The sequence below is a fragment of the Parus major genome, chromosome 20, assembly GCF_001522545.3.
Source record: "Parus major isolate Abel chromosome 20, Parus_major1.1, whole genome shotgun sequence".
Lineage (NCBI taxonomy): Eukaryota > Metazoa > Chordata > Aves > Passeriformes > Paridae > Parus > Parus major.
The window spans coordinates 5787549-5804026 of record NC_031788.1 but is presented as its reverse complement, the minus strand read 5'-3'; the positions used below and the strand labels follow the sequence as shown (position 1 = coordinate 5804026).

The 16478-nt window shown below is 46.2% G+C and overlaps 1 protein-coding gene across 1 annotated transcript in view; it reads right to left on the bottom strand.

The window, feature by feature from the left end:
* The window catches only part of RIMS4 (regulating synaptic membrane exocytosis 4), a 54863-nt gene that overhangs the window by 11976 nt on the left and 26409 nt on the right, over positions 1 to 16478 (bottom strand). Inside the window, exon 2 of the mRNA XM_015647821.2 lies at positions 12022 to 12163. Within this exon, the coding sequence (XP_015503307.1) occupies positions 12022 to 12163 (142 nt within the window). The remainder of the gene's footprint in view (positions 1 to 12021; positions 12164 to 16478) is intronic.

The following is a 16478-nucleotide window of genomic DNA, read 5'->3' as shown; positions in this document are numbered from 1 at the left end:
CAGCCCCCTGTTCCCCAAATCCGTTTCTCACAAAGGATGCTGTGAGGAGGCTGCACGTTGGGTACAAGTGACGGCAGAGAGGAGCCCTGCCTGCAGGGTGGGCTGGGGACCGCAGGCTCTCACACAGCTGAGTCAGCCACAAAGACTTGCTGATGCCCCCTGCAAGCCAGTTACATTTAAAAGACATTCAAAAGAAAAGGAATTATTTTCCAACCCCATTCAACCAGCAGTGTGTTAATTTCAGGTTGGGATTTCAGCTCTCATTAGCTATTTACAGACCTGCTCTCAGCCCCATGGGAGTATTTATTTATTCTGACAGGGAAGGAGGATGCCAGCACACACACCTCAGCATCTCACCACACATGGGGACTGAAGAGGACACATCACTAGCATGGGTTCATGGGGTGGCTTAGCTCCCTGCATTAAATGGCCCAACTTTTCCATGGAATGCCACACCTCCCTTCTACACTGACCTGGCTCTTTGAGAAACCTGGTTATTGCTGCTACACAGGGAGAGCTGCTGAGCCATCAGCATGGAAAAACCTGCCCTTGAGCTCCTTAAGAATGTCACCTTTGTGAAAAGGGACCAGGGAGTCTTGGCATCCTGGGTGACCAGCTTGGGAGTGGTTCTGCTTGGGTTCAGTGTTTTTTCACCCTGCATCCACTGTTTGCACCAACACTCCAGGTAATATTTAGAGATACAACAGAAACAGTAACATTTATTTAGCAGAGAAGGCTTAACATTTTTCTCAGTTTCCTGTCACCAATACCTTAGCAGCACAAGGTGTATGCCCAATGTCCAGGGTCACACTCTGCTCCCTGTGGGCACACAATTCCTGCCCCACCACCCACCTGGTATCTGCCAGCCCTGCTGTGGCAGCAGCCTCTGGGACCAGGGCAGAGGGGCTGGATTTGTGGCCTGGCTCCCCATGATAAACTATGCACAGAGAGAGCCCCAGGGCTGGCAAATCTGCAGGGACATGGGATGGGGGAAGCAGAAGAAGAGGGAGCCCAGAGCCAGACAGGCTTTATCAGGCTCGTGATTTTCCCATACAAGGAGAGAAAAAGGGAGTCCTGGTGCACATGAGGACCAGCGAGACTCCGTGACCCTGCTGGCTCAGGCATTTTGGGCTGCACACAGAGTCAAAAAAGGATGAAAACTAGTGCCTAGAGAACTCAAAACAGTGCAGGAAAAAGGAGACCTGACAGACAAAGACATGAGATTCAGCAGGAGATGAATGGACCATCAGCCAGAAGGTAAATGTTTTCTTTATTCTCTTCAACTCATGCAAGACAAATGGGCCAAACTCGGGTCTCGATCCTGCCCTGGGGAGCGTGTGACCTGAACGAGCACGTAAATAACAATCTGGCAAGACAGCTCACAGCCCTTCAGGGAAATGTTCACTGCTGTGCTCAGAACAGATGCTTGGGATAATTAGCAAGATGCTGAGGACTGGGACAGAGGAGGGGAAGGCCAGGACTGAGTCAAACTGAGGGCTATGAGAGTTCACAGCACACCCAGAACTAGTCTTGGAGTAATTCCTCTCTAGGGGGAGTCCAGCCATGTTACTGCAGAGGAGACACAAAGGTGGGAGAAGACCACCCACAGAAACCCTGCATGCTGCAGGACAGCAAGGGAGAGAAACCCCTCTGGACCCTGAACACTCATTAAACCACTTCCTCTTACCTGCCAGGGAGAGAATCGCATCAAAGGCTGATGCCAAGTGTTCCTCTGCACTGTGCCTGTGTGGAGAGAAGGCAGCTGTGCTCTCACACCAGCCCACCCCTCCTCTGGTCTAGCTTGAGGTGTCCCTGCCCATAGCAGTGGGGCTGGAACCAGCTGATATTTAAGGTCCCTTCCAAGCTGTTCTGTGATGCTATCCATGAGTGCTGCTAGCAATGGCTCTGGCCAGCAGCTGGGACAGCTCTGGAGAAAATAAAAGCACCTGGTAACAGAGCAGCTGATGCTGCAGCCTGCATCAGTGATATAGAGGAAAAAAGCAGGAGAGTATGAAGGACAGTGTTAAAAAGCACAAGAACAAGAGCTGTTGGGCTAAAGGTGAACCACTGGCAACTGGAAATGTTTACAGCAAAGCAAAGGCTGCTGTTATCCTCCATAAATTCAGAAGTCAGAGAGCTCTGGATGACCTTGAAACAATGAATGCTCTGCAGTGCAAACTACAGCAAGAGGGCTGGATGCTGCAGGGACACCCAGGCTGGGCCACCAGCACAGACCCTTGCAAGGAGGGCAGCAGAGCTGCTGCTTGAATCAAGCTGCTGATCCCAAGGGGAATGGCAAAGCTCACTTAGAAACACAGGCCAAGGTCAAGACTCCATCAGTCTGGATAACAGCCCTAGTTAATGAGTTTACTAGCACTATAAGAAACTCAGTATTAGATTAGACAGTTAATGTTCCCCACTGCTGTTATATTTGACTGGGAAGGGAAGACATAGAGAATTACTCCTGTAATAGATTATGCCATTAACTGGTAGAACTGGCTGCTACATTGCACAGAGGCTGACCTTTTGCAGTGCTGGTTTATTAGACACTAGAAGCAGTAGCTCTAAATCTTGGCTTTGACCAATTCCTGGACATATATTTGAGTATTGCCAATAATCCTGGAATGGAAACAATTTCTGTCTGGAAAAATCATAAGCTATCTCCAAGAAAGCCACTGCTTCTCCCTTGAAGGGAGATGGAAGAGAAAAATAAAACAGCAGAAATTTAGTATGAATGTGAATTAAAAACAGCAGGAACCATTCAGCAGAATAGACTAAATTTTGGATGCTCAAATCCAGCTTAGTGAGCTGTCTATCAAATGCTCAGAGAGAAGCTGGGATGGTGAGCTGAGGGGGACATGTACTGTGAGATTGGTGGGACAGGCTCTCCCCCATTCACTCACTTGTTTGTCCTGTAGTTAAAACAGGGAAGAAAAGAGCTCCAGGGAACACTGTGACTTCTTTCAACTCTAAATGCAGCCCTGATGCTCCCAAGAGCCCTTCCCTGCCACTGTGGAGCACGCTGCAGGCTCGGCATACCTTTCCTGGCTGCCCTTTACATACACTGAGCTGTTCTGACCTGCCCTTGATCCAGCAGCCAGCTCTCCAGCTGAACCAGCACACACTGGATGTGCTGGAGACAGGCTCCTGAAGGGATTTGCTGCAGGTGACAGTGGTGTCTCCACCTTGGTGACAGCCAGCAGATGTTTCACACACACTGGAGTGATCCTGGAAAGCCCTTCCCTTGCCATTGCCCAACATGTCTCTCCCTGAAGGGGAACAATCACTACAACCTGGTTATCACCGATAGGAGATGTCTTTTTTTTTTTTTTACTGCATCTAAAGAGAAATGCTAAAAATAGCCAGAGGAATAAAGAGGGAGCGCTTTGCAGCTGACTTGCAAATAGCAGCTGTCAGAGCCAGCAGGGCCCTGTGATGGGACCATCTCATGCTGCAAAGGACTGTACACAGAGAAGATTAACAGGTGACACTTGTCAGCCTTTTGTCTAAAGGGCACAAATCCTCCACTGAGCGAGGGCAGCGCAGCCTTTGAACAGCAAAGCGAAATTAATTATCTCTTCTCTGGCCCTTTGCTTTCACTAATCATGGTTTACAGGCTCTTTGCCACAGCCAAATGGGAATGATTTTAACAGAGTTAAAGATTATGGATTTGCTGTGGAATTGGTTGTAAGTTGAATGCAATGCTGTTTTTGACCGGAAGGCAGAGGGAGAGCACAGGGAAGTCAGCGATGCCTCCAGCGTGTCAAGGACAAATGAAGGACATTTTGCTGGAGGATGCTCAGACCATGGTAGCTGAGCAGGGACAGCAGAAAGATTACACTGGATACTATTGAGGCCGGGATCTCTGAGCCCACCAGTGCAGCAGAAACCTGCCTGAACGATAACACTATCTGCACAGGCACCAGCTCCAGCCAAGGCTCAGCACAGGCTGCAAACACCATCCCAGCCTAATGCATTACACAGCCATGGCTGTGCCCGAAGCATCCCTGGCACCACAGACAGCAGGCACAGCCGTGTCCCAGGCAGGCTGCAGGCTCGGCAGCGGGGACACCCCGAGCTGGGACAGCAGGGAGAGCAGGGACAGCCGCGAGAGGGAGACAAGAGCCCGCAGCAGCCTGGCAGCAGCTCCCGCACGCTGTCTCCATGCAGAGCAGGTACCAACCAGCACCCCGGTGGTGAGAACAGCCCTCCAATCCGAGCCCATAAACCATTTCTGTCTTTTTGTTCATATGCAGAATAAAACTGGTTGTGTGGACAGCCTGGGGAACAAGAGGCTGAAGAGCAGCACTGAGGAAAGGGACCTGGGGGTCCTGGTTGATGGCAAGTTGAATGTGAGTCAGCAATGTCCTGGCAGCTGGGAGGGGATTGTCCTGCCCTGCTCTGGTGCAGCCTCATCTCAAGTCCTGGGGGCAGTTTTGGCACCACAATATAAAAATGACATTGAGCTATTAGAGAGAGTTCAAAGGAGGCTGTGAGGATGGTGATGGGACTGGAGGGGAAGCCTTATGGGAAACACTGGAGGCATCTTGGTTTGTGTATCCTGGAGGAGACTAAGAGGAGACTTCATTGTGGTCTTCAGCATTCTCATGAGAGGAAGCAGAGGGGCAGGTACTGATCTCTTCCCTCTCATGACCAGTGACGGGTCCTGAGGAAATGGTATAAAGCTGAGTCAGTGGTTTGGCTGGATGTTAGAAAAAGGATTTTTGCCCAGAAGGAGGTCGGGCACTGGAACAGGCTCCCCAGGGCAGCGGTCACAGCACCGAGCCTGTCTGAGTTCCAGAAGCGTTTGGACACCGCTCTCAGGCACAGGGTGGGATTCCTGGGGTGTCCTGTGCAGGGACAAGAGTTGGACTTGAATATCCTTGTGGGTCCTTTTTAACTCAGCATATTCTACATTCTATGGATCATAGAAGCTGTGTGCTCAAACTGGGGCTGAAACTGCCCAGACCTTTTTGAAACACAACATTCCTAATCCTGATTATTTAGGAAATCTGTGCAACCTCTGAAGACTGTGTTCTTGTGCTGCGTGCTGTAGGTCAGGGTGTATGAAATCTGTCCTCTGTAGAGTAATTTAAGAGTGGCTTAAAGGCTCCTTGCCAGCTGGTTGCTTCTCTGCTCTTTCAGGGTAGCAGCATTTCCTGACCTGCTCCTTGCAAAGATCCGTGTCCTTCCCCTCTGTGTGCAAATCATGCAGTTGCCTCCCACATGGCACAGCAGCTGCTCCTTATATACGAGTGGATGGAGAACCAGCTTTTCAGAGTTTGCTTGTAAACTGATCAGGATTTGAATGCCTAGATGGACAACACTGATTTCAATGCAAAATGCTATGCAGAAAATGCAGAGCAGCTGTGCTGATCCCTCTCACACAGCATATGTGGCTCTGCTCAGTCCCCTCCGCACTCCCGCCCGCTGGTGGCTACAGATTAGCATGCAGAGTGTGCAAAGGCAGACACATTTAGGGAAAATGTATCATTAATTTCTCTTCCTGTCCGTGCGGAGTTTGTCTGACCTCTTTTCCAAATCTATTTTTAAATTGCTTCAGGGACTCTGTATGCCAGGTATCCCATTATGCTGTTGCGAGCCTTTGCAGAATCAGCTTGTCAAAATCTCGTAACACTGGCAGGAAATATGGTCAGAATGCATCTCCACAGGTAGGCCAGTCCACACCCAGGTCCCAAGGCCAGAGCAGCCTTATTTACTCCTTCCATGACAGCTGCTTTTCTAACCTGTTATTAAATTCCTTCCCTGAGAGTTTATTCCTGTGCATTGTTTTACTTTTTCCTTCCCAATCTATTTCCAGTCCTTCCTCTTTATAAATCAGTCCTGAGCATCATTTGTGAATTATCAGTTTGAAAAACAGACCACATATTCCCTATTCCCTTTCTTTTCCTCTTGATACCACACTTTTTTATAAATCTTGTAAGACTTTGAGTACATCCTTGATTGTACTAGTCTGTAATGGCCACACGCTGCTGTGCCTGTGCAGAAGAAATGGAGAGCGAGGCAGTCCTCACTCCCCTTCACGAGCTGGGTGTAACTCCCTCTTGTCCAGGAGCTCTCTCAGGAGAAGAGAATTATGTGTTGTCCCCCTTGGACCACATCTCCATTCCTGTCTCTATTTCACAAGTTGCACACCTTGACTCCCACGGTGCTCTGCTGCTCCACTGCTGCAGGTTCAGCGAGGTGGTGAGGCCAGACAGCTTCAACACAGCCACCCCCAGCACACCCAGACAACAACTATTTTCAGAAGGTAACATTTTGTCTTGTTCTTTTCACGGATTCATTTACACTATCCACACAAATACCTATTTGCCATCATCTCAAGTCTCCAGAGGTGATACATTCTTGAAGAGCTGCTCCACTGTGTCTGGTAATCATGGGATATGTCTGGGCCCAGGGTTCAGAGACTATTGTTCTGTTCTTGTAAATAAAAAACTTTTTTTTTTTTTTTTTGGTCCTCTCATGGAATAAACTTGCAATTAATAAGTAAGTTGCCTAAACACAGCCATGCATCTCAGTGGTTTGACTCGCACAGCTGAGCTAACGGATACACCCCACATCTACATCTAACAGGAAGCTAAACTCTCCAGCTCTATCTTCAAAAAACAGGGACAGCAACACATTCCTTCAGCCAAAAGAAATAGGGAGGGGAAAGTCTCCTCTGAGACTGATAACATATTTGACAGTTATTTTATTTGAGCATTAAAAAAACTCTATCAGAACTCCAATTTCAGGGAGCAGTAATGTTCTGTGTAACAATCACACTCATCCATATTGCATGTTAACGTCTTTTAAATCGCATCTCAGGGGCAGGAGCCAAGCAGATATCTATCAGCTAAGGAAGAAGGCAGAACTTGCCAATGTCCATTACTCCATCTTTCAAATATTTATGGTGTGCACGAAGAATATGCATCCAACTGCACTGTGCAGGGACTGGGCACACAGCCCCTTAACCTGTCAAAGTCGATGCGAACGCTGCAGGAGCCTTCACTTTGGCTGGGAAGGTTTTCCATGCAAATCTATTCCTGCAGGACCCAAACCTACCCTAACCCCACCAACTGCACACCCCTCCTCTGCCAAGCAAGATCTCCAACTCTGCCTCTCAACAAGCTCTGTTTCTCTCTGGGCCACTCCACTTTCTGTAGCATTTTTAGCACTGTGACGTGCTGTCTTATGTGCTGTAACACATTGTACTCCGCTCGCGTATCCCATTCCTTCTGCTGTATGAATTCTGCCACTGAAACAGTGCTATAAAAACTACGCAGTGAATTCTGTACAAAGACCTCCCCCACTCCCTTCCCCACCTTGCCAGGCTAGCTCCATTTTTAGCAATCACTAGTCATCTCAGATGCACTGAATAAAAGATAGCTACCTGTCTTCAGTGAGCAATTCTGTCTGTTCCCAAGAGGTTGCTGAAGGTGGGATTCACTGTATTTCCTGCTGTAACTACAGCTCTCAAGGTCACATCCTTTCCAAGCTGTGCTGGTCAAGCTTTGCCATCACAAAAGGATGTGCTGTTGCTGAACAGGCTAAGGAATTTCTTGATACATTACAGAAATAATCTCCATTATTATTCAGCCTTTCCTGGTTTCCATCTCAAAAGACACCAACTTCTTACAGCCTGAACTGATATTAACAACACGTTTCATCACATTTTTTAAAGGACTCAGATAAAAAGAGGCCTGAAGATAATCTGTGATAAAAGCATCTACAAGCCTCCTGGTTTTGAACGTCAAAAAAGAAACATTCAGGGAATAGCTGCAACGTGAATCTCCTGAATGAGGCATTCAGGAATCAAGTCTTTTGGTCATTCTTGAATGCTGATGGATAATTTCTGGTGAAGGGAAGAGAATTTTCCCGTGGCCATGTGGTCACAACCCAGGTCAGTATTTTCTCCTGCTTCCTGTTAATTATTGTTCCACAGTGAAGCAGAGAAGGGCAGGCAGCTGGCCCAGCCTAAGTCCCAGTGTTGGCTCACATCAGCCCAGCAGGAGAACTGGTACCAGGGACAGAAGGAAGCCAAGAGATGTGAGATGCTCATGCTGGTGGCACCTGTGCCAGGCTGTGTCCTGCCTTCTGCCCGGGGCACAACAGGGCAGAGCTCAGGCTGCACTGCCCTCACCATGGAGAAGAGAGGTGAGATGGCTAACAACAAGATGCTTCCTTGCTGGACCTGCACACTCATCTCAGATAATATGAGAACAATCCTCCAAGTCTTTGTTAGTCACCACCTGCTGTGCTTTTCTAAGGTAAAAATCACCTGATCTCTTCAGAACTTAATCATCTCAGCAGTAGCCAGCAAGAACAAAAACGCTATGAGTACCACTCACTAAGCTCTACAGCAGCTAGCAGGCTTTTGTTCCAGGGCCATTTTTATCTTTCTGCTCCATTTTCAGGAAGAAAAGTGTTTGGCAGGAACAAGTTACATGCAAGTCCAGAATCTACTGCTTTTTGAATGCTGTACATGGTCTCGTGCAGCTGCAGCAAAACCCAGCCAAAACAAGATGTAGATCATGCAAGAGCCAGGATGGAGCTGAGACTGCTGAATCTCACAGGGCTGTTTGTGAGTTATTCCTATATTCGGAATTGTATCCTTGCAGCAATCCTGGTGTCCTGAGACTACCCCATAGGCACTTACTACAGTGGGCAACTGTTTTCTCAAGCAGATCTTTAAGTATAGACATAGAAGAAAATATTCACTGCTGTAGAGATTCGTAACCAGTGCTAAGATTGCTGTGGATGAATTATGAATGGAAACATCTGTGTATGTGAAAGCACAACCAACCTGGCTGCAGCAGATCTGTTCTCCAATGACAGGGGAAGAACAGACAACAAGGTTAGAGAGCACATCACTTCCAAACCCTGTTTGAGGGCAGACTGTAGGTGTGAAGATCCCCCCAAAAAAGGGAACAAAAAGGTGGCAGTGCTGCCTGAGATCTACAGAGATGGAAAAAAAGCAAGACCCTGAGGTGAAAGATCATTCAAAAATAGCAGGTAAGTCCTAGTGTAAGAAAAACAGTCTAAGAGCCAGTCTGTTGTGAAAAACAACTCAGTAGACCCAGCAAGGGCTTGACAGATGATGTCCCATGTCCTCCCTGCAGTACCCAACCCAGCCTGGCTCCAACACCTGGATTCACGAGGCTTGGTGCCTGCCTGGGGTGGTGAGAGCGTCAGGGAATGAAACCTGGACATGAGAATGACTGAAAACAGTTTTGTTCAGAGTAAACATCTATTTCTCCTTCTATGAAGTACCACATTGAGTTTTATTATATTAATTTCCTATACTAGCGCATGACCACTGTGCAATAGAAAATCTGGGTAAGAAGGTTGGAGGACTTTTTGTCTGGCAAAAATTTACATGAAGCAGTGTATTGACAAGGTCAGTGCTTCCTGGCATGCTGTATGAGCTTTAATTCCAGGAGATGCATCATTTAGCCCAGCTAGTCTCCAGTATACTTCATCTTCAGATAAAGGGAGTATTCAAAAGAAGGTCTAGCATATCTCAGAGGTATGTCCCTGCATAATAAGCCTGTCCATGAAAAAAAAAAATCTGGATTTTATGCACTCTGGTGTTCACATGAAAGCAGCATTGCTCAAAACCATGCATTTCAGAATATTCTCTGACTGTGGTACCTTGCACTAGCACAGAGCAGCTGTGGCAGCTGCCAACAGCTCCCTGCAACAAATAAAAAGCAGTCAGTGAGCAATACCTTCTAAAAGCAGTTTGTATGGCTGAGGGCAGGCATTTGCTGCAGCAAAGTTTCACCAAATCTTCGATCACTTCAGCGTGCCACCTTTGGAAGGGTCCTTTTAGTCCTTAAATTGATAAGGATTATAAAAACCACACAAAAGCTGAGAGGTTTTGAATCCGTCTTCTCCCAGGTGTGAACACACCAAAGGGATGCATGGGTGGAAAGAACTAGAACAGCATTGCCTTGCCGAAAACCAGGGGTTTGACAGTCACTGGTGAAAACTCTCTGACCTGCACCAGTCTGCACCAGTCACAAACCCAGCTTTTATTAGAAAGAAAATCAACTTGCCACATCTAACAGAGACATATGAATCTTCATTCTGCCTCCCTGGGAAGACAGCTACAGCAAACAAGAGAGGTCAAAAGAAATCTGATTTAGGAGAACACATTTCTGTTCCTCAAAGCTATTCCCCAAACAATTCCATTCTTTGCTGCAGGAAAAGAAAGGAGAGAAACTCCCCTCCCACCATGTTTCAAGAGAATTGAGTCCTCTTAGCTCTTTGTACTCTCAGCCCTGTTTGCTTATCACTTGTGGCTCAGACAGATAGCTGCAATTCCCACCGGGTTCCCAGAAGAGATTAATTATCCCACCTAGGAACAAAGCATCCAGGAACCACTTAATCACACTTTTCAGAGAAGAAACTACCCCATCCCTGGCCGAGGTGCTGGCAAGGATGATCTGGCAGCGCTCAAGGTTGGAATACCAAACGTTAGGCTTGTTCTAATACAGACACTTGGATTCCAAGACAGGCTTTTCCCTTTTTCTGTGGAGCTGATAGCTACAAATCACCTGACTTAAGGTGAGACAGCACTTGTAGGGGTGCAGCGTTTTGTTGGCAGAAATACTCCCCCACGATGAAAACCCAACAAAGCAGCTGCTGTATGCAGTGGGAGGACACAGACCATTCAGGGAATTACACACCTTCCCAGGAGGGTAAGCTATGTAAATATAAAGAGGAAAGAATTTTGTTCTGCATGAAAGCAGATTCTTGCTCCTCATTGCCCAGGGACTGAACTTAATCACTAATCCTCTGCATCTAGTAGCGGAGGCAGAACTCCAAGCCACAGGACTGTGCTGGTGTAGCAGGAATATTTCCCTGGAGACAGCAGCTCACAGAAGAGATAAGGTACATCACAGCTTTTGAGTGACAAGATTGCTATCGCAGTCTGTGCCTCATTACTATTTTGAACCTTCAGCACAGATCTATGATGCCTTTCCAGGATTAGCCTACTTCTAAAGCTAAAGAAAGTCTCTCTTCATTTACAGCCTGTTACTTATTTAACACCAGAATCACATTAATTGAGAGTGCCTTTGGACTATCTCAGCATTTTAGCTGTACAGTGTACTCAGAATATCACACAGGACTAGAGAGAGCATACAGAATGATGCCAAGCGTGGTCCTTGGCTTAAACAGACACCTTTTAGGTATAGAAACATTTTGGACTCACACCTAGAAAGCACAAAATCGAATGGTATGAACTGCTTCCTTTTTAAATACTGTGGGTTTTTTGCTTCCAAAGATTGCCATGAACAGTCATCTTAGTAAAATTATTAAATTTCCATATATGGCTTTAAGTAATGGAAATACAAAAGCCAGAATTGAAGACAAGTCAGGTCCCAAAGTTCTGGCCTAAAGATCCCCTGCTTTGCATTCTGCTATGAATTGTAAATGCAAGTGTGTTGTAACTTCTCTTGGGGTCAAAAATCTTTTCTGAAACACATGCTTTTAGGACACTGTAACTCAGATGAAACAAAATAAAGTTTTTCACCAAAGTACACACAGGCTCCAAAATATGTATTTTGATATCAGAATTTTGCTATGCTATCATGTATTTTATTACTTTCACCCTTTTCAGCACCTTGAAACTTCTGCCTGCCCCAAACCAAAGGGCTACTTTTGAAGAGGGAAAATGGACTATCGTGCAACATTAGACACTACTGGCTTATAATTTACGAGCAGTAATGAGCTTCTGCTATTGACCCCGAATTACTCATCCAAAGGCAAAGTGGTAAAAAGTAATGGGTATCTGCTTCAGCTCAGAGTAATGAGGACACTAAAAAAAGTATATAAACAGTCGAGTATGTGCCAGCTATGCAGACAGAGAGATCTGCTCTAATTGGGTGGGCAGGACACCTGCAGCACAGGCAAGTCAGAAAAACACAATGTCCACCGTGCTGGAAGAAACTTAATACATACAGGAACAGCACATCCCATGAGTGATTAGCCAGCTCCCTTTTGATGACTTACTTTCCCTCTGATCCATAGCTGTTCATGCTGTCCTCAATGGACTCGTGGCTGGCTTGACGGACGGTCCTGCTGGGCATTTCCACAGCCAGACCAGTTTCTGTGCTCCTCTGGATGGCTCCTTTCAGTCTCCGACCATCACCATCTAGGAACACAAGGGGAGAAAGGCAGTCAGCCTCTATTCCCAGAGCCTTCTGCACTGACAGAGCCAAGGGGAAACAGAGAAGGTCTTCTGGAAGACCAGCCTGGCATCTGTCATGCAACGTTTCCCTTACTCAACCCTGTTTCATCAGCAGCTCCTGAGCCACCTCTGGAACACACTCGCTGCTCCACCATGCCAGGCCCGGTAGATACTCAGAGCATGCACTCCCTCCCCACCTACTCCAACCATTTGTACCAATTAATTATCCACTGAGCAGGCAGCTACACCAGCCGGCTACACCCAGAGCTACCCAGTCAGGGAACACAGTAGCAACCATGATGCCTCTTTCCCAAATCCCACCTTGCTGCCTCAGATTGTGTGGAACAGCACAAAGAGTGGCAGGTCCTAGTGAGTGAGCAGGGGGGAAGAAAAGGCCAGGCAGCACCAGAGGTGTTATGAAAGCAGGAGCCCTCCCAGACCAGCCACACAGGAATAGTTTGGCACAGCCAAAATGTTCCCTGGTGGCACTGGAAAGGCACCAGCAATGGAAAACCCTGGAGAGGACTATTCCCCTTGGTAGACGCCCTCAGCCACAGCATAGAGGGAATTAAGTGGATTCTGGTTCCTCCTGGGTGCAGTCTTCAGAGGCTCAGCCCTCTGAAATTAACAGCTGCTATTTTCATCCTCCATCTCAAGCAGTCTGTTTCTCAGAACAAACCATGTTATGTAATGAATATGTAATGAATACCATTACTATTAATTGCTGTAGCTGGTGTTAGGAAGCTCCAGATTTCATCCCACATAGAGCACTCATCCTGAAACACATCTGCTGCAAGTTTTCTGAACAAAGCAAAAATTATCTAAATCCTCTAATGATACCCAGTCATTACCCTGAATTCAGGCAACAAACCTCTGACCCACAGTGCTCTCAGAAACCTTCCAGCTTTTTTGAGTACCACCTCCAGAGGAGAAATGACCCAGCTACTGAGTCTGGAGAACTCAGGATTGCCAAATATTAAAGAAAGCAAATCTTTCAAAGAATCACAGGATGGGTAAGGTTGGAAGGGACCACAGTGGGTGATCTGATCCATCCTCCCTGCTGAAACAGGGTCATCCTAGAGCACACTGCACAGGATTGCGTCAAGACAGTTCTTGGAATATCTCCAGTGAGGGAGACTCCGCAACTTTCTGGGCAACCTGTTCCAATGCACCCACACAGTGAAGTTCTTCCTCCTATTCAGGTGGAACTTCTTGTGAATCACTTTCTGAACTGCTTTGGAAATATGAGGGTATCTGTAATAACCTGCCTAAAATATACTCTTATTTGTAGCAGGCTGCTTGACCTAAAACATTTTTCTTTAGAACTTGGTGCAAAGAGGGACTTTGGAAAAAAAATTCAGTAAGATATCAGAAATGCTTCCTATCCCACTTCTCCAATTATATCTATATATATGGAAATGCAAAGACAAAAATTCTCCTATAAATACAGCTGTAAAGTACCTTTTCCTCTACTATCATGAGGTTTCCAACCGGGTAAACGTGCTGAGCCCAGGGCTCTGTACCAGCTGCTGTCCCCACATATGGTGCAGCCTGTGTACTCATGTCCCTGTGAGCTAAGGGGATCGAATTTGCATGTTCTGGGTTAACGTTAACTACAGTTTGTACTGTTTGTGTGCCTAGAGCAATGCATGAAGCACATTGTATAAATCAGGAAGTTACACAAATGTAAAACATATTTCTCATGTGCTTTCAAAATCCAAACCTTCAGGCAAGAATAACAATATGGGCATCAACAAAAGTGAAGCTTTTCTATTTTCCCAACCAGTGCAAAGCAGCTCCCTTTGATTCACCCTCTTTAGCCTTGTGCATCTCACTGGAGCCTCTGATGGGGTTTGTAGGTTCCTCTGAGGGCACATCCCACAGCCATGCAGGCAGACTTGATGGTCTGTTTCATTTGTCTTCCATTCACCTCCACAAACAATCTCCGAGCCATCCACACGCACCAGTGCCCATCCCTCCCTCACGTGTGCACTCAGAGCGCTCATCCTCCTGCCCTCTGAGGTTAGTCCTCACAAGAGCTCTGCCAGCAGTCAGTCAAAGCATCAAATGTCATAAATGTAGGAAACAAATTAAAAATGCCCCATTGCCCAGCCATGCAACATCTGTTTAAAAAAAGAATATCTTCTTTCCCCAATCTAATGAGATGTGCCTGGAGACACTCAAAATTAAAAGACGATTCATCCATAGCTGGCAACAAACGAGAGGCTTGGGACAGAGCAAGGGTTTGGAGGTGCTTGCTCTATTCCATCTCCTGATTGAAAGGCAGGGAAATGAAGCAGAAGGGCCCAAAGGCAAGGAAAGGCAGCAGTGTGGGAGCACCAGGGCACTGTACCAGATATTTAGCTGGCACGGGGGCGAGTTCAGCTGTAGAGCACCACATGCACAGCTTTCCACTACTGCTGGGTGGGTCATTTTCTACTAGTCTTGATTGCTTTTTCAGATTAAAAAAAAAGAAAAAGTACAAAGGAAAAAAAAGGGAAAAAAAAGGAAAGGATAAAATGGCAAAAGTTTAATCAAGAATCTCTGTAAAACAAGACAATGGGAATAAAGGACAAAAATCCTTTGTTCCTCCATCTTCTTCCAGATGGAGATGCACAGCAACTCCTGCATCTTATAAATGATCTCTCATTATTCTGGAGAAATGTTTCTCCAGCCTTTCTGTCCCTACAGACTCTTTTTGCCAAAAGTTTCCTTTGAACAGAAGGGGAATAATGTGTTTTGCCAAAAAGGCAAGCTCCCAAACCACAACAGCCAGAGGCATGACTGAAATGGGGTAAGAGATCACCACAAGCACCAGAGATGCCATCTAAAAGGAGACCTAAGTTCCTAAACTGCCCAGCCCCATCAGCTGGGAGAGGAGGACAGACCAGGGATCGTACAACTGGAAAGGAAATACTTAGGGATGACACTGCACTTCTCATCTGTGAGCCAAAAGTGTTTCACAAGCAACAGTCACCTAACCATCATTCCCTGGTCAGTGCGGAACATGGCACAGGGCTGTGCCTCTTCCCCTTCCTGAAATCCTTGTGCTTTGACACCTTTGCCAATCAGAAGGTAAATGATAATGCATCTGTGTGGGTGTTGCCTGGCAAAACCATTTGCCTTCATTTGTCAGTGCTATCTGAAACAAGTAAGAGCAGTATCGACATTTTCTGCAGTGTCACCAGATTTATTCCCTGCACCTCTTCCAATTAAGCAGCAAACAACAGAGGTTAAACAGTCAGTCAAGCCTGCAGCTCAACACATCACTAAGAGAGGATTTTACTCCAAGATGACCTTGGGAAGACGAAATTTTTTGGTCAAATATCCAGGATGAAGATACACAGCACCTCGCTGACGCCAACAACCAGAAGGGCCCAGCAGTCACTCTGCCAAGTTCTCAGTGTTGACAGGTGCTTCCATTTTGCTCTGTTCAGCCAAACAATTTATGTTTGGATAAAGAATATCTTCTAAAGCATTGTGCACACTGGGTTTGAAGATATCAAGAGATGAAGAATCTACCATTTGCCTGCATGGTTTATTTTACTACCTGACATTTAGAGATGTGGCTTAAGTTTGCCTGGTTTCAGCTTTCACACATCAGGTTTTTTTAGTGCTCTTCTCTGCCCCAAGAGCTGCTAAGTGTTCTCATTAGAAAGACTTTTCTGCAGTGAAGATGAGCTATCTCTCAATCTTATTTTGACAAGTTAAACAGACTGAGATCTCTATGTCTCTCACACTCTGGCATTTTTTTTTCTCCTGGCCTTGAATCTTTATAACAATCTCCCCAGGTTTTAAACACCCTTTTGAGAACAGACCTGAAGTCTACATTTTAGTGCAGAAATGCATACAGAGGTAAAAATCAGCTTGTATTCTCATCTTCACTACTTCTGCTGGTATCCCCCAAGACCACAGTAAGCTCCTGGTCACATCACACCTTGCCTGGAGGCTGTGCAGTCCCTTGCCTGTCCTGCTGGTACAACCTTGCAGAACATTACATTTAAAAATATGTATGAAAATGAATTTTATTTGAAGAGAAAGCAAGCAAAACTCCATACAGCTCTCTCACCCTCAATACTATTTACTCTCTTTCTAATGTCTACATTGCCTGTGAGTTAAGTGAGGTTTAAACTCATGCTTGCTCCAAATCAAATCAAAACACTGAGCACCACCAGGCCTTCAAGAGAGCCCTCCTGCCTTTGAGGCTTTTCCTTGACAATTGCTTTTTGATATGTGAAACAAGTTTTTAGTCCATTTATCACAATCCCATTTTTAGGGT